Below are 23,050 nucleotides of genomic sequence, written 5' to 3' on the forward strand. Positions count from 1 at the left end.
CAGAGAAGGCAGTCAGAGCGGGGAGAGTTACAATGGTTATAAACACAGTTATCTCAGAAGGGGAAGTCTAAAATACAGCTTTGGAACAGCACATGTAATCACAGGGATAACTGAAAGATGTTGAGCTTGACAACATGCTCAGCAGCTGAAAGGAAAACTGTGGAACCAAACAGAAGCCTTTGGGTAACCAGCCAGTGGTTAGTTGAGCAGTAGCACCATTCCCAAAGGACTAACAGGTATGTATATCATGTGGGCTCTGCACATCCCAGTAAAATACTGTCTGTCTGCTAGCAAGAGGCCCTGCATTCATTTTAACTAATTTATTCTTCTGCAGTGAGAAAGAATAACATGCCTTTTGCAACCTGTTCAGAGATATTGTAATCTGTTCCAGGCAATGACTTCATATCCACCATTCAAAGCTTAGACACAGCTGTACTCAGACCATACAACTCCAAGGGGATATTACTCTAAAATGAACAAGTAATTCTGCACCTACACCAGGAAGAGCAATAGCATTCAGTATTCACAGTCTTTAAAGACTATGGCATTCCCTGAACAAAAGGTATGGAAAAGCAGCTTCCAAACAACCCCAGAGCTCCTCCTTTAAAACTGAAATTGCCCTGTGGTCGGGTTTATCCTCCTAAGCACTGTCTGCTATTGTAACCCATACAAATGGATGCTCAGCTTCAGCCTTTAAAGAAGAAAAACATTCCAGGAACCCTGTAACAGTCTAAAACATGTTTAAATGAAGAATTACTGTCTTGTTCTAATTGCACTGAATATGGCAAAATAGCTTCCTTCTCATACTACTGGACCACTTCATAAGGAAGCAAGAGTTATGCAGACTTGCTGTGAAAGCTTCTATGTTCCAACAGGTTTTGTCAAAAAACAACAGCTAAATGGAGAAGAGAAACCCATACCACCTGCTGTCCTTGGAAAGCCTGCAGCCAGCTGGCTCCCACATACCAGCCACTACAGACAACTCAGAATCCAGATGCAGGCAGGAGACATGCTGCCTTCTGTCCAGCCAGAGCTGAGGGCAAGGGAAGAGAGGTGAGGGCACAAGGGAAAAAAGTACACAGCAAATGGAGGAGGACATCTGTAAACCCACTCACCACAACTAGAGTAAAGAAACTGGGATATACTACGAGAGAGAAGGGGATATAGACCAAAGAAAAGCAGGGGTTTCCTTAGTGCATGTTCACAGAACATTGTGCTGCAGCAGTGGCTGGAGTTCGCCACCAAGCTTCCTGCTGCCAAGCACCAGATATGCAGAGTCTGCATCAAGCCTGCAACACTTTGAACAGAGCATAAAAAATCAACACCTTATGTTTTCAAAGGTCTTCAAATGCTGATGAAATATACAAAAATCTCTATGTAACAACCTATTTCCTAAAGCTACAGATGCAAATATACAAAGAGATAACTTTCAGAAAGAAACAGCCTGCAAATTGCTTGCTCAGGCAACATGAATACACTGCAAGAACTGGTGATTAATCTAAGCAGATGCCTACAGTTACACAGGCTAGTGATGACCTAAAAAGCACTTATAATGGAAACCCAAAGCATTTTCAACCTTGCCTTTTCTAAAATATGATTCTAAATCTGGAATTAGAATTGGGTCAAACCTACCACAGTATTTTTCTCTCAAAATAGATGGAAAACTAACAAAGCCATTTTTAGGGAGAAATATTTAAGTTTATATACTTTTCTATCAATCACCATAAATAAATATAAAACCCCCTATTAAAAACAGCCTACCAGAGACATAAAAATTTCCCAACTTATTTCAGCTGCTTGTAATAAACTTTATTGAGCTTGTAGAAAGAACTGTGTCACTCATCTGTGTCCTCATTCATGCCATGGTTATAATAACAGCGTTATCATTCTAATAACTGATGCACACAGATTTCTGGCTCTACATACAACCTTTGAAAACACACTGGAATTGTGATCATCTGGAAGGCACTAGGCACCTAATGAACATCAGTTACAAACAAGTCCACCAAACCAGTGCTGCTGACATATATTAGTAACTGACCTGACCTCTCTACTTACACATCTTGCTCCTTGTGAATTGTTTAACCATTTTGAACACCAAAGCTTTCAGATGTCTACTGCATGGCTTTCAGTAACTACCAGCACACCTTTCTCTCACTACAAGAAATTAGCCTCATTCTAAGGATCAAAGACACTTCCTCATCCAACCCTTTAAAATTTGACAGTCTCTTGATTGACCTGACAATCTCTTCTAAAAAAGCCTGGTTTATAATGGGTATTTTGGGCCTGAATGTGTTGATTTAAATTTCCATTTGATTATGGGTTAGAAAATTTTAGAACTTGAAGAGCTGTAAGCTGCAAAAAGATCCACACATGCAAAATAGAAACATGGGTGTGTAGAAAACCAGTGCTGCACATGCTTCTAAATGACTCTGTCCTCATTCAGCAGAAGGTGAGCTTCGACATCTACTAATGAAACAACACACTGACTGCAGTACTGAATGCTCTCCAGCCATCAGTGTGGACTCTGTGCTCATTTCCTTCATCTCCTCCTGCTATTCCAAGGCAAGGAAGGCAGCCACCACAGGAAAGACAGAAAGTAGCATCAATGCTAATGCCCAAGAGCACCTTATCTGCTGAATCACAGACATGGCGATTAAGTCTAAAGAGTGTCACAGTTAAAATGGTGACATTTATCACACTCTGCTATCTATCTTTAAGCAGAGTATTTGCTGCAGCTCCTAAAATTAGAAGGGAGCACACTGCAAATACCATGGTAACTACTTGGCATGGTAAATCAAGGTCTTTAAGGCTCCCACACAGACTTGCTGCTATTGTGACTAGAGTTATCCAAACAGCACCTAAGCATTCTTACTACTTACCAAGCAGAAATGTTACCTTGGATTAAACTAAAAATAAAGACAGGGACTTGCTCGCTCAAAACAGGAGTAGGATTTTTCTGATGTTACTGAGTAGTTCAAAGCTACTTAAAAACAGTTTTGTTTCTGCTGCACATTGTAAAGACAAAGCTGGGCTGATACGAAACTGATTTTAAAACACACACAAATTGCACTTTGCAGAGAAAGCTCCCCTCAAGAAGTTTAGAAAAGAACAGGAAGGAAAAGAAAGGAAGGAGACAGATGTTACAATGCAATACCTTACACATTGAAAGAAATAAAGATTGTTGATGTTGAATGAAATCACCCAGGATCCTCAGAAAACAGTTGCTGGATTTCATGTCTCCACTTCAGTTCATAACATCTTCAGTGACAAATTGAGGGTACTGATTACTTATTCAATAAAAACAGGATGGAACAATATATCTTGAGCATAGCTGTTATCTAAAGAATTGGGCCTCCAGTCTTTCCTTTCAATTTAGACATCAATACATTGGTCATCTTGGAAGCTCTCTCTTGCAACAATAACTCCTTTGAGTTATTGTTTCATTGATGTTCCAAAACTGAAATAAGAGGCTGCTGGTGTCACAGACACTGAAGGCTGAAATTACCTGAAAAGCTGAAAACTGAAAGCTAATTACCTTTAAATTTGGTTGCCAAACACTAATAACAGGTCCCAGAACACAGGTCAAAGAAGTTTCCTTAGTCCTTTACACAAATGTTACTCTCATATCACAAGGAATTCTTTTAGCCAGAAACAATAGCTGCTGGTTTAAATATTTTCCTTGCTCTTTAGCATTCTCTAGGAACATCAGTATAGAAGTGTTCATAAAGCAGACAATTTGTATATACACAAGGAAGACAGATGGGATAAATAGGTGTGCACTATGTACATTGCTAAAGATGTCAATCCTCCACACACACAATGCTGAGCAAAAATAGAACCATCCCAGATTACAGGTGATGTGGGAATGCATACTGAGAGAGAAGACATAGCTGTCAAAGCACAGATCATACAAACAGATGACATGAGACTGAGAGTCCTTGTCAGAGCACTTACAAGTAAAACTTCTCTTCCCATACAGGGTTCAGATTTCCAAAGATCGTTTTTGTCCTCTTCTTTGTTTTACCCACTTGAACAGTTACATATGGATCACTGGACCCAGTCTTGTCTTTGGCCTGCAGACCCTGAGCACACACCACTGAAACAAAAAGAGAAGGGTTACCACCACCCTGCAACAAGACAATGTGTCTAACCACCACATGAAGCAGCAGCTCATAATGGTCAGAGAAACAGGATTATCCCTCATGAGAACATTTCTGATGAGCCTCAGCTCATGGTGCACTATGGTGCCTGCAACAGGGCTATCTGCACCAGCTACCTGTATGTGCACTCGGCAGAAAGACACAGAGGTCAGAGCCCTTCTTCTCTGTTTTAATTTCACACCAACTCTCTTACTTGAGGCTCCCAAATGAGACCAAGGGAACCTGTAACTCTCCCACTCACCAGTGATTGTGATCTTTGCTGACCACTTTGAGGTACCATCAAGCACACTCTGTTTCACTGTCTTCATCTGCTGAGCATGTGTCATTTTGCTCTCACAAAACACATCTCTGATCAAGTCAAAGATCTCAGGCTTGTTCCGCTCCCGGATTTTCATGCGATCCTTCATGGCCATGATGAAATTCTGGGTCCGGTCTTCAGCTCCATGCTTCGAGCTCTTCTCAGCTGCTCCTGTGCACCAGAAAATACACAATGGTCATCAAGAACAAATATACACAAAATCATGTCTCACTGAGTCTGGACAGGGGGATCAAAGCTGCAAGTTACCCTTCGCATGATGGGTGACTGATCCTGATACTGACATTTACAGTCCATCCCCCTGTTCCAACATACACAGAGAACTTGGACCACTTAGAGGCTGAGGAGGAGTTCCTCTATAATCTGGGATCAGACTGCCCTCCTATCAACAGGTTGATTTAATATCCTTACAGCTAAGGAACACCCAGGAGTGAGGTTCTTAAATTAACAGCAGGTATCAGCATGGCCTCTGCTCTCATCACCTTGCTATAAATAAAGAAATCCTTGCTTAGTCTAGTGCTGAGAAGGGGACATAGGACCTCCATTACAGACAGTACCTATGAGTTTGTCCCAGTGCTGCAATTCAGCACCACAGAAGAGAAGCTCAGATGGGTCCAAACTGTTGGCATTTTCTACCATGTGTAGAAAATTGTGTGTCACAAAGCTCCCTGCTGAGCTCAGAGTCATTTGCTGCAAATCTATGCCTCCTTCTGCCTGGAACCACCCTGTCTGGATCAGGCATCAACCTGCAGAAACACAGAGTGCCCCTCTGGATGGCATTTTATTTTATCAGCTTGCATGGAGACAACTCAATCAGTCATTTTCTAGAACTGCTCGGGTATATTAACTATCACAATAACCGTAAGATAGCAAACTCAAGAGTTCAAAATTTGGGCCCTTATATGCATGCAGTGCTACTACAGTGTCCAGCAGCTGGACACACAAGAGCCAGGCACAGAGTCTACACAGATAGCAAACTTCATCTGACAAAAGACAAGCCTCTGGTTGCTTGCACACCTCTTAAGAAGTTTCAATGTTCATGTAATTATGAGATAAGACTACTCCCACCACCTAATACTTCCTACTCAATTCTGACAGTCATTTTTACTGTCAAAATTTAGAAACTGACTACTGTGTCAGATGTGAGACATGCATCAATAAAAGCACCAATGCAAGCTAACAGGGCAGATAACTCATGTGTGAAATGAAAAACAGGAACTCAGGATTGCACAGTCTCTCTATACACTGTCTGCAGCAATTTCAAATTATGATCTTAAGTCAGATTAAGTTAAGCCAGTACAAAAGTATGAAAGTGAACACATTCAATCATAACCTTTCTGTTTGATGTAATATACTTTTGTTTGTTTTTCTTCTCCAGGATAGTTTAACTGAAGTAAGCATAGTCCTAGGAAAAATATCCTTATTCAGGTATTCACCAAATATTAAATAACCTTAAAAATATGTATTAAAGCAGGTGCAAGGTGTGTGCAAAGGGAGTAATCAATCACAAAGATACACGAAACTGTTTTCTTCCAGAAGTGGGCAAATATGATATCTGAACCCTTGCTATAAGGAACTACAGTTTTGCATACAAAACTGTTTCAGCATGTAGTGACTAAATATGAAAAGAGTCCTATGAACTCATACACACACAGAGGAGCCCAGCAGTACATAGCCAAAGAGAATAAAAACAGTTTGCAACAGAAGTGTCAGAAGTTCATTAAGGATACTGCATACCAAGGCATGTTATTAATGGCCTGGGTGTTAAACAAGCCTTAATTTTACATTACCTGAGTACTTTTTAATTTTTCTTCCTAGAGGCCTGATGTTCAGTATTTAATTTAGTACAATAAAAGGTACATGCCCCAGAGTTTCCTGTTGTTGGCTTAAGATGAAATGAAATCAAAAATACTGGAATTAATTACACAGCCCCTGCTGTTTCTACTCACCAGCGATGCACCTAACATTTATTAAAGGAAAATGAAACTGAAATGATACCAGGGGCTATGCTTTGAACTTCAGATAAGAAGTGCTATTCAGCTTTAACAGAACTAGGTCTCCTGAGGATAGAAATGGACTCTATGCTATATATGCAGAACTACAGAAAATTACTGGGAAATTGGGAAAGGCCAAACTGAACAATTTGCCTTTCCTAACTGGAATTCTGAGATCTGTCATGATCCAAAGAAATCAACTGAGCCCATACCTTTCTGACCTCAAGGAAATTAAGAACCAAATTAAAACACACCTTAATGCAAGCACTGCAGGAACATCAAATGAGGCTTTAGCATGCAAATCTGGACAAATGGAGGAATTCTAATTAAAACATGTTTAACATCCCCACAACCTCCAGAGACCTTGCACAGTGGATTTATGCCTCTGCTAAAACCCAGCAGCAGTCCAGGGCACCCCGGGTTGCAGGATGTTCAAGCCAAGACACACAGACCCCTACAGCCCTCTAGTAACCTCCAAGACTTGGCTCAGCCTTGTGACTCCGGAGGAAACCCCACACCTCCATCCACACTGCTTCCCCACTATGCCCAGATAATCTGCCCAGGCCGCTCCATTATTCATTCCCTAGGAAAGGTCTCTCTCTGCCTGCAGAGACTGTGCCTGAACTGCAGGGCAGAAGTCTGAATCAGACAGACACCTTGTTTAAAAATACAGACTAACAAAGAACATGTCTAAAAGAATGTCTATTCTCCTGTCTCAACAACACACTCTTTTTAAATTTTGATACTTGCTTCTTGGTACAGAACCAAGAGGGATTCTAAAACAGCCATTGGGGGACTAATTAACAACGATGTATGTGTTTTTAAAAGAAAAACATGTCGCTATACTGAATTGTAGAGGGTGCTTTTCCTGCTCTTGGACTGCAAACTGTGTTTCTCTAAGTTGCAAAGAGGTTTCTAGTCAATGGATCAGCTTTTCTACTCCTGTGAATGGCAACAGAAAGTCACTGGAATATAAAAGTAATGTGTACAGGTTCTGGGCTTTCCTTTCTCTCTAGGACTGAATTATTAGTCAATTTATGACTGGAAACAGAAAGCAAATATATCTATATTGGGAATTGTATTGATACAGCTATTAGTAAACCAGCAATACTGTAATTCTATGCTTTAAGAAGAATTCAAGAAAGCAACACTTTAGGATAGAAGGCAGCTGTTCAGTAGGCGGATAATGCTTAGAAATTACATATCCCTGAAACTTAAAATAGATATTCAAGTTTCAAATAAAGGTATCCTTCTTCCTTCTGTGCAAATATTTTCCTACATAGGACTCTGGGAGCAAATAACTGTTCATCACCATGGTGTCTAACCATCATTCAAATCAGAAGCCAAGATGATTAGCTCTTGACTTATTTGGTCTGACTAACCCCCCACTCACTGACTCAAGTTTCAGAACTGTAGTCTCTGAACTCAGAGTACAACACACACAAGTTTCTCATCCAAAAAGCAACAATCATACCTGCCTCACAGTCCTGAGTCAAAATGCATCAAACTAAAAAGCCAGCCCTGAACTAGGCTCTTGCTCACATAATGTCCTTCCATTCCACCCTCTTGCTAATTACTTCTCTGTATTTGTTCCTTGGTCTCCTACACATCCAGCCTGAGATTTACACTTTCTTTGATACCAGAATTGCCCAGCCCACTCTAACTCAGTTAGTACTACACCAATGCTCAAGGCAAGAGATAAAACCTCGGTTTCCAAAAGCTTTGCCTGCCATGGGGATGGTTAAAGAACATCCCTCTATCCATTCTCTGTCAAATAAGAAAGGAAAGTACCCATTCAGCAGAGATTTCTACTACTTCCAGGAATAGCAGATGGCTGAAAACAGAGCACTGTCCCTTGAGCAAGTATTTAAGAGCTTATGATAAAAAGGTAAGTGCCCTATCATCAGAATAATAACTCCTAAGTACCTACAACATTATGAACCAGGAGGCTGCAGTACACACACTGCCTGACTCCAGGTTATTGCACTTCAGACACACCAATCCATGGAAAAGCCCTGCTGAAGCAGTCTGCAGATGTGTTTTGATTCAAATTGCAACAAAGCATTGCTGAATGCACACCAGTGAAGTCCCACACTGATGATAAATTTGTTGAGTATATCAGATAATAAGTTTGTTAAAAACATAGAGTCTAAGAAAAATACCCTCAGAAGAGATAATCAAACTTAATTCTAAAAGAATTGGAGAATTATTTTCCCCAGAAAGGTAAGAAGGATGAAAAATGGATAAACAGCACATTCTAAATCTAAGGAATAAAACCCCAGGTGTCTACCCAAAATTTTAAGGCATAAACAATGGAAAAGTGTATGTGACCAGCCTGAACATTCATTTTACTCCAATGCAACATTTTCTGGAAGACTTACACAGATTTAAGTGAATATATATCCTGAGGCATCAAGGTGTAATCAATACAATTGTATTTGTTACCAGTCTGAAATTCATTTTACTCCTCTGTAACATTTTCTGGAAGCCCTAAATAGACATAAGTGAATACATGTCCTGAGAATATTTTGGGTTTTTTGCCGACAGCAACAATAAAGCTTCTGTTAGGAAAAAATCCCTGCTGAGTTCAGTATACAAGAAACTTCAGTCTTGAATTTATGGGATCTCTAAACTGTTGTTTGTCCCCCAGACACCCTGTTTCTCATTCCTCAAGTACAGACTATGCTCTTCAAACATATGTGTAAAAAGAAATTAAACTTCTCCATTTTCCTCTGGCTCACTGGGCTCCAGTTAGAAGAATTTTAGCATGAACACATTGAAGCAAAGAACATAGCTGCCTGAAATTGTCTTTTAATACATTTCTAGTATTGATTACCATTGTTTTCTCATTCCAGAGGCACATTCATCCCCTTCTCCAACTCCCACCACTATCCTCTGTCTTTTCTGTCTTTTCATTACACAATTACCATCTCCAGCTTCCTCTACACCTCTACCCCAACTAATCACACCCTCCATATTCACAATGGGTAACCCTGCAGACTGCTCAGTCTCTATTCCTTGATTCTGGACACCTTATGAGTAACTCAGTAAGTAAAATTTTTGTTTGGTTGGGTTTTACCTTTCTACATGCTTCACACATTTTAAGCCTGGTGTATTCTCAGTTGTTTCTTCTCCGTTTCTGTAACTCTGCATGATGAAGTATCCTGAGTTTACATTTTGAAATAAAATGTGAAAACATCCACAATTCCCTGAATAAAATAACAAGTTCTTACTTAATGCTTTGCCATATATGAAAAGTAATTGCCAGTTGTTTCTTCTATTCTATGGAAAAACACAGTATTGCCATCATCACATCCCACAGCCCACTGCATAAGATTATGTAATTACAACTGGAGATAAGAAAACCTTCCCCCGTGGTTATTCTTCAGAGTCTCAGCTCCAGAGACTCCCTGTTCTCAGGGAATCTTAATCACTGAAGTTGTCTTCTACCTTTAATTTTCTCACAGCGAATTCAGACCTTTTTCTCTTTTGTTAACAATAAGCTTAAAAAGATCATCTGTCTCCAGTAGCTTATCTCCCTCTTCCCCAGTATAAAAGCATAAACAGGTTCAAACAAGGATTAAACCAATTCACAGATCCACTGCTGCCAGCTGTGAAACAGTATCTACTGCCCAGAAAGGCTTTAAGACATAGATATCTGTAAAATGTAAGAGTAAGCCAGTGTTGTAGGAGGTGCACTACGTGCTGATGTCCTATCTGCAGTCCTCTGCCCTGGACTCTGCAACATCCCTTTAGAAACATTCTATTAGGACAGACCTAGTACAGTTTTTTGTTTGTTTTTTTTTTTTAAACAGCATGATTCCTGCCCTCCTGCCCCAGACTGCCAAGCCTCTCTTTTGAAAGATTAACAATCTTACATCATCCTCTCTCTCAACATTCTTATATTACTCCCATTACTACTGAACTCTCTCCAGTACCCATTCCCATCTAAGTCTCCCTTCTTGAACATGGATAGCCACAACCTTCCTCTGCAGGAGCATACCTCCAAGTCATTAATATGACTACATACACAGAGGTTCTTCCTTGTTGTTTTCAACTTCAGCACCACTGCTCTGTACAACAGCTTTGTGCCTGTTTCTCTCTGCTGCTGGTGCAAACCTAATCCTCCTCTGTTCTCCAGAGATTTCTTCCTTACTGAGATATCACAACTCCCTTGCAACACTACAGCATCATGGGTATGCATCTGAATCAAGCCGGATGCTTTGAGCTTTTCACCTCAAATACTGAAAATTACCAGTTAGCTGAGAGTTCTGGTGAACTCCAGAAATGAAAAGGTTATTCTCAGGAGCTGATCCTGTGCATCAGACTGTGACAGAAAACTGAGCTTTGACCAAACTACATTCTCCTGGACAAAATGCAACAGCACAGCTCTTTGCTTAGTCACAGAAAAGTCTTAACAAAGCCAAGGTACCAATGATGCAACCGTTCAAATGCTATAAACTCATCTCCCAACCCTCAAAGACAAATCTAGAACCGCTAAGCAACTGGGGGACAGAGGTGTTTGGCCAGGAGCAGATGTGTCTTACAAATAAGCCATTGCAAATAGCCCTAGACCTAACTATGACAAATTTAAGACTCTGCACACATCAAAAATACAAGCATAAACAATATCCATTTGGGGTGTTAAGAAGAGTTGTAAGAAAAAACAAATGACCTATGATTCACTGGTATCCCTTGCTGAATCATTCAGCCTTGGCTTTCCCAAACAACTATAGCCTAAGGCAGACACAAAATCTGACTTATATTCCTAGAACTGCTGACAAGAATTTAAAATAAGTCCCTTCATACTTCGTAAACTTTTCTGATTCTTTAGACTTAGTCCATCAAGCTACAATGACAAGAAAAGCAAGAGAGAACAGACACACCTTCCTACTCAAGATTTAACACACATGTAAGAAATTTCTATTCTACTTAGACTGAGATATTTTGCTCTCAAGCAGGAATATAAATTTGAGACTGAATTAAAAAATGGTATTTCAAGCAAATAAAAGCAACTGGACCAAGGCAGATGCCTAAATAAGTACTTTTTCTCTTTCCCCCCCTCCTTTAATCAAATTCCTTTTAAACTTGTCCATTGTTAGTGTACAGTGTCATTTACTCTACAAAGTTACAGACTTCCTTGAGGAGATGACTCAATTGAATACTTAGTTTTTACACCAACAAAATAATCAGAAATACTAGTAGGAAGATTAAATACTGCCCATATACTCAAACAACACCTTTGTATATGACTCACCATCTCTGTTAACTCAGCCCTAGGTCTCTAAAGTGGTTCAGCAGAGCAGACCTACTGTTAAAAAGACAAGATGCCTTCCCAGGCTGCTGCTGGTACAGATAATCCAAGCTAAGGCCAGGGACTCTTTACCCTAAGCAAGAACCCAGTGCTGCCTAAAAAACTTGAGACAGTGGCACAGACTGACAGTTGGAACAAGCAACCTGACTGTAATACCAGGGCAGGAGAGCAAAACAAATGTCACAATATTCAGCCTCATACCCTATTCATCCAACCCACACTTCAATGCAGGATATGCTGGCAAATACACAACCTGAGCTGACACAAAGAGAGCAAACAAAACAAAAAAACAAACCAACAAACAAATCAACCAAAACCAATGAACAGACGTGAAAGAGTGAAGAATTAAATCTTCTTTTAAAAGACATCAAGCACAATGCTGTAAAGTTCTTCTGCATCAGTGGAGCTGTCTGTGCCCCCAGGGGGTAGGTCTAGCCCAGTGGAACCTTTTCAAAAAACACACAGTCACTTTAATCACTGCAGCTTCACTGATCCCTACGATATCATCAGTACATTTAGGAAGGCTCTGGCAACAATTTCTGGAACAGCCACACTCCACTGGCCACTACTCACTCTGCAGGCAGTCAGCATTGAGCAAGTCTTGGCACTTCTCGTGGCACTTGACCCCGCACTCCCCGCAGCGCATTCCCTGCCGTGCGATGCCCCACAGCAGCCCCTCACATTCGTAGCAGTAGGTAGGAGTTGTGGCTGTCCACACTTCGAAGTTGTGTGGGGTGGTACAAGAGATGGGGTAAATTAAGGCTTGCAAGGTCTTCTTATAGACATGAGATTTCTGAAAGGCAAGAGCATATGTAAACCAATATCCAGGAAGGTGTTTGAGACTATTTTGTTGGTTAACACAAGAGTTTTACAGGAAAAGGCATAACCACCGCAATAAAGCTACATATTTGAGGTGGACAAATAAATCAAATTTTTACATGTGGCATCAGAGGACACACCTTCCAAAAATATCTCCTCAGGCATTAGAAAACTTGGAAGACAACTATTAATATTTGTGGATGGGAAATATCTTGAATAAAGCAAGTTTCACGCACTGTCTCTTATGGTAAATAGCACAGAAGGAAAAGGTAAGCTTATTAATTCCAAGTGTTTGGACAACATCATCAAGACAGATGATGTCTCTTGGTGTGTTCTATGAAGGACAGTGAGTTGAACTCAATGATCCTGATGGGTGCCTTTCCAACTCAGCATATTCTGTGATTCTGTGTATCTACATTTTTCAGGACTACATTGATACATTCAATATTGTTTTCATGTGTTTGATTTCTTCTTCAAACAAACAGGAAGCTTTGCATCTATATTTCTTGGTATCTGTGAAGCTGGCTCTGAATCTCAGAGCACCAAATCCCTTTAATTTGCTTACTAAGAATTAAGAGAAATCAGGTAACACTCCCACTTACCAGCTCTTCATCTTTAAGAGATGTTCTAGTAGCCATTGCTGAGGTAATTCCGGCTTTTCGGGACTGAACCAGTGACTAGGGAGGAAGAAATTTTTTTATTCACCACCAGCATTTATAAGTGCAATGGCGTTACATGCCCAGAGATGTGAGCTCTGCCATGCCAGACAACAAACCAGCAATCTACTGCATTTAAGTTGGTTTCTTAAATGGCTGCTCAAATCTCAGAGGAGTCAAATGTATACTCTGAAAGTTCTCAAACTTGTTTCCATCTGTCCATAATCAGTCTCCCTCTAGTAAATGTCTATTTGTTTCTCTGAAAGACTTCAAGGAAACCTGGATTCCCATCTTCACTTTTACGCTCTGGTAGCAACAGTAGTCCTTCCACTGTCTACTTCTGAGGTCACTACTACAGACTCGCTTTTCTATATCTAACTTCATTCATATCCAAAAGGAGATTATTTCATCGGCTTTACAAAACATACAACACCCCAAAATGTGACAGTAAAGAGGTTGGAAGCAACAAGGATAAAAGAAAAGGGAGTGAGTTGGGAGCAGAGGTTTGAATATGATGGTGTATCACATTCATCAGCCATCACTGAACACAATGAACTGCATTTCCATGAACTGGAAGAATTGCCTTTCACATGACACCAACATGCTTTGCAGCTGCTGGGCATTGTCTCTGCAGCACCGCACAGTGGCATACAAGGGATTTTTGCAGCCAATCCAGTAAGATGAGGGCAGGGAAGGATATTTAAAGATAGAAGCATTTGCTTTGAAATCATCCAACTCTATCAGTTTTGTAACATTTATGTTCTGCTTTATGCTGCTTCAAGAGAAACCAAAAAAGTTCATTCCAACAGTGATGGAGCAGGAGAGAGCGTTGGATACGCATTCATTGCAATACTGCGGGTTCAAAACAAAAAGCAAAGAAGTAGAGGGGAAAATAACACAAAGTAAGGGGTTTTTTCTGGTGAAGACTTGATCAATAGTCTTCACCTCCACTTACCATGGCCTGTGAAGAGAGAGAATGAATGCATTCAAAGGAAGTAACACAAGTTAATGCCATTATTGCAAAGATTTAAGATACAAGCAGTTACCTAGACGCATACAAAGCTGTCCATGCATAAGCTGGCAGACAAAATTGTATGCATCTTTTCACATGAATTACAGGATATAGAAACTTTGGTCTTTCAGCTGTTACAGCATTTCTCTCAAGTATGAAATCGCTACGTGTACTGAATACAACCAACAGAAAACCATTTGTCCTGCAGAAGCCTTATTTCACCGTATCATACAAGCATATGAAAGTTGTCCTCATTACTCACTTGGTTCTCATGCTTCCCCAGTGCAGAAGTCTACTGGCAATATTGCAAATAGCTTTTAAAATCCAAGCACATATGCTCGTTTATCTATCCTCTAAAATTCCAGCCTTCTGGTAAGCTGCCAAACCTCACATGGACATTATAACTTTCCCTAAGGTACTTGATTTTTAGCAAAACATTTAAAAATGATGCAGGCCTAAAAACAATCAAATATTTTGTGTAAAGGATAAAGAACATGAAAAATAACCTAATTCTGTCAAATGAATAAAATTTTCTACAAAACCATAGCTCATTCTCACTCAGATTTTTCAAGCCTTACTCCTAACCCTTTAGCATAAGAATTAATTTAACAAAACACTTGAGCTTCTTGAAGTGACAGTGAATGTGCCCATATATCAGGAAATTAAAGCTAGCTGTGTAAATGCTGTGTGGCAGAAGAGAAACAAACAAATCTCTTACCAGATCACTGACAAGTGGAATTGGCTTTTTTTTGCGTAGATCAGGCATGCTATCAATGCCATAGAGACCACCTGCAGGCCTGGAAATTCAGGAGGAAAAAAACCAAACAACCTAATTAATTTAGGGCTGGGAGGGGTGAATAAGGGGATGCTTTACTGAAGGAAGAAAAACAGCCAGAAGATTATACTTAAGAAAGTGTAAAGTTAATGCTAAAAATGATTAAGTGTTTATCTTCTTCACACACAACTATCCATACATTCCCGCCTGGTATTGGTGGTTAGGTGGGAGCAAGTCGAAGAGCATCAGACCAGGGGAAGGACGCTACTACCCATCTTCTGACCCTAGTCTAGAACACACTTCATACCAGCCCTTGAGACCCATATAATTATTAGGAAAAACCTGACATGGGAGGAGAAAATATATTATTTTTATTTCTATAAAAGAGACCATTCATGGTGCTCAGCATTTCCAGCCATGCAGACCTGTACACACAATGTGTCAGGTGGCATTTGCTGGCACAAGTGACAATGGAGCAAAAGGGCGATTACCCCAACAAGTCAGAACCTGATGAAATAAAACACCTCAACCTACTTCCCTCCTGATGAGACCAGCCTGGTTAATTATACCTGGATCCTGACACTTACTGTTAACACCACATGGATGTAACCCTGTAGTTTAAGATAGTCTTAGTCCAGCTTAAAGGCCCCCAGTAAATGCATCCATCTCTAAGGACTTTAGATAATGCTTTTTCCTAAAGCTGGAAACTGAGCACATACCTCTCTGCTGCAGGTGGCTTCCCCCATGCAATGAACATCCAGTCCAGCAGGCAAAATCCACAGTGCCTCTCAATGTCTTTCTCACCCTCCCCCATCTCCACTCTGCTCTCAGGCCTTGCTAACATTAAGAATACAGTTCCAGATGTCATCTTCTTGATTACAGACCGCAAAGGAACCCTCTGCCTCTCCATCCTTAGCCATTTGTCTTCCCTCCCTGCCACTCCGGCTTACACATTTTGGTATTTGTGTGATGAACTGGCTGGCAATTTCAGCCTGGTTATTTTGTTGATTTGGTACAGTCAAAATGCTCTGCAGGAAGATTACAGGAAAAAGGAGTATGGGACAAACTGTTCTTACAGCCATAAAAACTACCTTTGGAAACAATCTAGGAAATCAAACTGCCACTACAAATTCACATATGCCATGAAAATTGAGAGGTTGATAAATGACAAGAGGCAACCTGCAGCCATTGGAGAGCAAGGCCTACTCAAGCCCCCTTAAATACAGCCAATGGCAAAAACCCCCAAACCGCAAACATCCAGTGTGACCAAACCTATACTACATCCTGGACAAGGACGTCACAACACAGCCTAGCATAAGGCTGTGACAAAGAGGAAAACAGTCCATTATAACAGAAACATGTGACAGAATTGTAATAGTACAATTCAGTTTTTTGATGGGGTGTAGGAGCGTGACGTGTCCAAGCCATGCCTGAGATGACAGCTGCTCCTGGCTGAACAAGCTTGGTGGGAAGGTGAGCAGTCACGTGTAACTGCAAGAGCCATGCTAGCCCCACAGTTTTCCAGCAGTGCAGTTTTCCAACACTGGAAATCATCACAGCAAGGCCATGCTGTGTTTTTCACTAGAGGCTATCATAATTTCTGATATTGAATTGCAGAAAAACTTTTTGACCAAGTCATACTGCAAAAATCCCTTCTGACTTATTATAGAAAAATCTCACCCACATCAAGAAGTAAGAAACATGTTCATATTGCCACATTTGTCTGCTGCCTTTATGTTACAAAACCTTTCTGATACTGGTGATACTGTTTTGGGATAAAATAGGTGTCATAGCAGACTACTCAGATGATGCAAAGAATCCCAGGATAACTTAAACCACAACACAGTTTATTCATAAGTTTTGTGTCAAAGGTTTGTGTAAATACCTTGAATTATGAAAGCATATATAAAATCAAAAGGGAGAGTGTGTAACCTGAAAAGATGCAACAAAATGATCTCAAGTAAAACTCCAGAGTTAATGCTGCTGCTAACAGTTTTTTCTACATGATTTCCAATTTTTTTTTCTAATTTAATTGAAAGGAAACTGTGGTACTCTGACATTTCCCAGGAAAGAAGAACATTAAAATTGCATGCTTTATAAATTCAAGATGAGCCTATATAAATTATTGTGCTTGAGAAACAAGTCTAGTTACAACTTGGTTTGTTGCAAAATACTTTTGATAGATTGAGGTTCATGAGAACCAGTGGCAAGCCCGGATGACAAACATATTTAAAAAGTGCTTGTGTTTGTTACTGAAGAGAGGTGTCCTAGTACCTACAGTTACCCACCCACATGACCTGCTTTTAGCTTGTTAATATTATTAAAATAAATTCAACAATTCCTATTTTTCAAAAGTGTTGTGTTTTCAGCTACCTCAGTCCCTTTATTCAAGCACAATTGCTACCTCACTTAATAAATTCACAGTTGTTTGTACAGACAGAAGAATTGACAGTGCCTCAAATATACACAGTGTAGTTTTATATGTAATAGGGTAACTCTCCTCTGCAGTGGATGTAATATTTATAGCATTATTATGGAGAGCTGTATTGAGGAGTGAATAGCATTTCTGTATGAGAAGATAATTTGCACTAATAAATAAAAGATATAGATATGAGATACTACAACAGAGACTGATCCATAATACCAATTATACCTTTTTTTTAAGTGGTATCTCCAAAGCCAGTGATTACAGGGAGCTCCTGTTGCATTATACTGTAAATGAAAATTGCTTGAAGCATGTATTCATCTTTTAACACAAGCTGTATCACATACAGGCTTCCATTAAATCTTGACAATCTAAGCCAGCTAAGGTGGTTTCTAAGGTGGTTTGCAATGACAGAGGATGACTACTTCCTTCAAAGGACACCACAGCTCTAACCTTCCCATTGAAAGAAAAACTCCAAACATAAATGCTTTAGTATAATTTGAGGCTAATAAGCAAAAATGTGGCTAAGGGTAGAACTAAAAGTTTACCACCCACAACCACCTCGTCTGGGCATCCCTTGCATGAGATGAGTGAGTATGTCAAACTTTTGTAAAAACTACATTAGCCAGACTGTTTAGTTGTATCATGCATAGAAAAGAAAAATAATTACAATTTGAGGCAAACAATGCCTCAAATTGACAACACATGTTTAAGTAATTCAGGACCTGTAGGTGTATCCACCTTTCTGGCTAGGAAATAATTTGGTGTGCATGAACTAATAAACCAAGTACATTGCCTCCTTGTTAAAGCAGGAGAAGGTGCTGTTTATAGTTACAATAAATCACTGCCTCCTGCTCCTGCAAATTGCCAATTCTGCAGCAGCCCGCTCACTAAGTCCCAGGTTCCTTGGGAAAAGCAGGGGGTTGCTAGGCAGCTCCAGGCATCCGCAGGTGACGCTTTGTGGGAATATCAACACCACAGAACAATGACTCCAACAGCAGAAAGCCATGTAATGAAACTCAGATTTAACTTCATGTTTTATTAGGGCAGTTTCCTTCAGTAGTATGAAAATTAACTTAAGCGTGTAGCAAGCCAATGTCTGGCTGAGATTTCAGGGCAAATCTTGCTGCTGACTGACAGCTTCTAATGGGTGCCCCACCACCAAACCGAATCACCCTGATCATGTACCAGGCACATAACCTGTAAAATGTGTCATTGTCTTTTTCTTGCCAGAGGATCCCAGGGAAACTGCCATGCTGGCACCTATTACCACAGAGAGTCATGCTGAAATTACAATCAGAATTTGTCTGCTTCATGTACTGCAAGTAGTGTGCTGTGGAGAGAATGCACAACCTGCTCACTCTCATCTGTGCAAAACAGGCATGATGAGCAATGCTTTAAAAATACAAACTGCAATAATTTCTAGAGTTAGTGCGGTTTTAACTACAAGGAATCATTGCAAATACAGAAGACTTTCCCAAGCCTATCTTCTTCTTGTAAGAGCAAAAGACACAGCACTCTTTCAGAGCTACTCTTTCCCCCTTCTTCTGCCACCAATGACTCATCCAGGATACAGGATTTAATCCAGACCACTCTGAGGTGCATAGTAGCAATTATTTAATACTTCTGCTATAAGCACTTGCCACCAACACATTACAGATTATGCACTGCAACTACAGCCCTTGTTCTTAACCACAGGTCCGCAAGAGCTGCATATCCCACCTCCAGCTGCTTAAGAAGGGACTGAAATACAGCAGCAGCCTGGCCTTCTGTGAGGTCTGGCCACTTGATTATTTTAAAAACATCATAAATGCTATTTTTACTTAGACTGAACTACAGACCTCTAAAGTACATTCTAATTATAAATACAGAGGTAAAAGGTCTCGAAATACCACTTACCCTCCTTTGAGCCAGGGTGGTTTTGATGGATCAGCCTCATCTTGGCCCTGAAGTGTAAGAAGGGAAAGAAAAAAAAAACAACATGAAATTAGTTCCCAGAAACAGAAAAAAACTGTACTATATTCTGCAGGAAGGGTAACAGATCACACTGCATGCAGGCAAATGCATACAGAAACTCTTTCAAGCACCTCCAATGACCAAGATGCCAGGGTAAGTCATACAGACACAGACAGACTATGCAATTTCATTGGACAGCCAGGACTGGAACCTGAAGAGCCTGTTCAGTGCAACTCCTCATTCAAAAGGCAGTCTTGAAGACAAACATTTTTTTTTTTTTTTCCCAGCTCCAATGAGTTACGGGAAAGCTCCTGTTACTACAGGTCACCACTTAACATGAATGTGATCATAATGAAGATGTTATAAATTAAAAGTCCTTGAAAAAAATGCACAAATGACAGACTAACATAAGCCTTTGTATGAACACTTGCAAGCTTTGCTCATGCCCAAGTGCAGACTCTAGTCTCCTAAGCAAAGAGGTCCTATTACAGCTCCACTCACTTATTTGAAAGTATTTAATATCTAACAGGCACGAAACAAGGGTCACCACCTTGAGGTCAACTGGGATCCCACAGCATGATGGAAAACGTCACAGACTGCAAATGCGGGGATTCATATTTATGAATTCAAACCATGTTCTTATGTTCATATTAAGAGTACATCTATAGAGTGATGTTCTGCAGATCTTGAGTGGACTAATTAGAAGTGATAAGCATTTGAACACTTGCAATGTACCTGCAAGAAACAACAGGTTCTGGATAAGGGGAAAATGTTTATCCTAAACTGGAAACCCCTGTTTCAGCTCACAGGTCATATGTTCTTCTGCACCCCCTGAAGGAAATATGGCTTTCACACAGGACTAAGCAGGTCACAATGCTAATAGCTAAAACTCCAACCTCAGACAATCACATCTGCCAAGAGAAACAGGTGGCTGCAAGACACACAGTGAAAAAGAAAGTATTTCCAGCCATGGAACTCACAAGGTGAGAGTCAAAAAAGTAAAGGAGCTTGAGTCAGGAAATAACATCCAACTTTAACATCCAAAATAAAAGAACATAGCCCCAAAATAAAGTTCTTTTTATTTTTTTTTCCAACCTGTGCTCTGTGTGAGCTGTGCAACCCCACACTGTTCACAGGTGACAGACAAAGACTCCCAAGAAGAGCAGAAATAACCAAGGAAAAGGAGTTCTCTTAGAGATACCAACTTGATCAGAAGCATATGTCCAAACTTTGTATTTTTGAGTCCTACAAATTAGGGAATTGGCAGATTTAAGAACTACATATTAGTAATGTTTATTACTTTATACTTAAACAGATTGAACAGTATGATGTTATCCACAATGGAATGGACCTGATCAGACAGGCCTGCAGAGCAGGAATGGGTCCAGACCCACAGTCCAGTACCACCATGTTTCCCCACAGCTGCAGCAGCACACCAGGATCCATCAGCCTTTGTTTTCAAAAACCCCTCAGCCTCAAATTTGCATTTTCTCCAGAGGGATCCGAACCAACTGCTGGTCAAGAAAGGTATTTTAAAGTAAATGCAACCAGATCCTTCTAAGCACACAGGGGAGGACATCTCTATCATTGCATCTGAACACTTGGAAGAGCTGTGGTTAGAAAGCAACACTAAAATGGACAAAGGTTTCTTACTGGACTGAGCTTGACAGCAATGGCTCAGCTGTGCTGAATGACAGAGAACGACAAACACAAACATGGCAACATTGACTGGCAGGAGCCAGTAACAAAGCTCTCAATCATTTTATGTGAGAAAGAAATAGAAGTGACTGATACTTGAGACATCAACAGACCACAAAACAGCGTGTTCATTGCAGACTGGGGACCACAAGAGCATCAAGAATCTGGTAAAAATGGAGAAGGAAAGATATAGGGAAAGCTGTTACCTACAGTTAAGCAATTTCCTACAAGCAGCCATGAGAACAACCAGGAATGTGGACATGGGGAGGGCAGGAAACAAACCTACATCATATCCCAGATTCATGATGTGCAAAGTAAAAGTTGCCAGGAGTTCCAGATAATTAAAATAAATGAGGAAAAATATAATTTATTTTTACCAAGCCTTTCAGACATGCAAATAAAAAAATAAATTAAAAAGCAGAGTTTCTCTAGGGTCAAGACTGAAAAACACCTGGGCATAACAGCACAAAACAGAAGAAAGAGCTTTCAGTAAGTGGCAATATTGATGAAAGGCCAAAGCAGGTGATGGCTGTGTGAAAGCAGGAGTTATCACCTGCTGAAAGCAAAGTAAAGAGCTAATGTGCCCCAGGCAGCCTTCTCCCTAAGAAAATGCCAAGACAACCAGCACCTGACATCCATCAAACGAGGGCTGATGCCTTGAGACTGTAGAAGAGCCAGTGTAGTATCCATAGTTAAAGCGCGTGTGTATGTGTGGAGGACAGAAATGTGATCCAGACTAGTGTAGGACCATTACTGGCTTCAAAAGCTTGAAATAGTTCTGAGCAAACCTGAAGAATTAAAATGGAGGCTACTGAAAAACAGGAAAAAAATGTAACAGAGGCACAGCCAATTTTGCAAACATTCTGTGTTGTTTTACAAAGCGACTATTTTTCTCTAACCATAAAATTAATAATGAACTGAATTTTCATTTAAAAAAAAGCATTTTGATGCAGTGCCATGTGACGTTAATAAAGACCGGATAAGCTGAGGAGGAGAAAGGAGCGTTCAGGTGGATAAACAAGTAACTGTAACTGAGCCAGCCATGGACAACGCAATAAGGAAGCTAGTGGGAGTACGTAGGATCTGCTGATAAAATCTGGAAATGACAAACCCAGGAGAATTATTGACACTGAATCCATAGGTACAGTAGAAAGAACTGACAGCAGTAAATACTGCAACAATGGAGGATTAATCATGCTAAAAATGGCAAGGTCAAAGCCTCAAAGGCTGCAATGCATTTGACTGCATACAAGGTGTTCCTCAGTGGAGAAAAGCATGAAACAATGGATTTGAGTTCTAGTCATCACACTGACCATAAGCCTCTATGATATAGCCAGGTAGGAGGAGAACATAATCCATAGAGTATGTTCAATGAAATGTCTCCACAGAAGTAAAAGTACCTTAGTACTATGTTGTCAAGATTCCTTCAGAAAAGCATATAGAGTCTTTTTATTCTGTATCAAATTTTAAAAAATAATCACAAAGGAAAATGGCAAATGCAGCTGGAGGATGTAAACACAATCCTAGAAGGAGAAGAACAAAACATCTTGCTCATTCTAGCAAAAAGAACCTTTTCCTATGTTTGTTCAACAGGCAGTTGAATGGGAAGAACAGCAGCTAAACAGAAGATGAAAATTCAAAGGTGTCTCACAACAGCTCTGTTGAAGCCTTTCAAAAGGAGAAGCAGACACCAAACAATAACCGTTCTAGAGAATTAAGTTGGGAGGTTTATATAAAAGGAAATAGCGTAATATCACACAGTGGCAGTCACCACGAAGTCCTCTGCAGTCCCTTCTTGCACTGACACATGCAGCCAAAGAATCAGAGGCTGTACTAGCTACATGTGCTGGCATGAAGGTTTAAGACATCCCCAGCAAATACCAGCTAAACAAAGTAATCCAAAATTTACACCCCTCTTGGGG

At 40.2% G+C, this 23,050-nt stretch overlaps 1 protein-coding gene across 15 annotated transcripts in view; it reads right to left on the reverse strand.

The window, feature by feature from the left end:
* UNC13B (unc-13 homolog B) overlaps positions 1–23,050 on the reverse strand; it is a 207,562-nt gene that overhangs the window by 65,183 nt on the left and 119,329 nt on the right. For all 15 annotated transcript variants that reach the window (XM_086868136.1, XM_086868133.1, XM_086868139.1 and 12 more), the window contains 6 exons: positions 19,374–19,420; positions 14,993–15,071; positions 13,209–13,283; positions 12,361–12,580; positions 4,405–4,632; positions 3,958–4,099 (listed from right to left, as the gene is read on the reverse strand). In XM_086868136.1, coding sequence (XP_086724262.1) covers positions 3,958–4,099; positions 4,405–4,632; positions 12,361–12,580; positions 13,209–13,283; positions 14,993–15,071; positions 19,374–19,420 — 791 coding nt within the window. The remainder of the gene's footprint in view (positions 1–3,957; positions 4,100–4,404; positions 4,633–12,360; positions 12,581–13,208; positions 13,284–14,992; positions 15,072–19,373; positions 19,421–23,050) is intronic.

Source organism: Cyanistes caeruleus, chromosome Z (genome assembly GCF_971803275.1).
Source record: "Cyanistes caeruleus chromosome Z, bCyaCae1.hap1.1, whole genome shotgun sequence".
NCBI classification, from domain to species: domain Eukaryota; kingdom Metazoa; phylum Chordata; class Aves; order Passeriformes; family Paridae; genus Cyanistes; species Cyanistes caeruleus.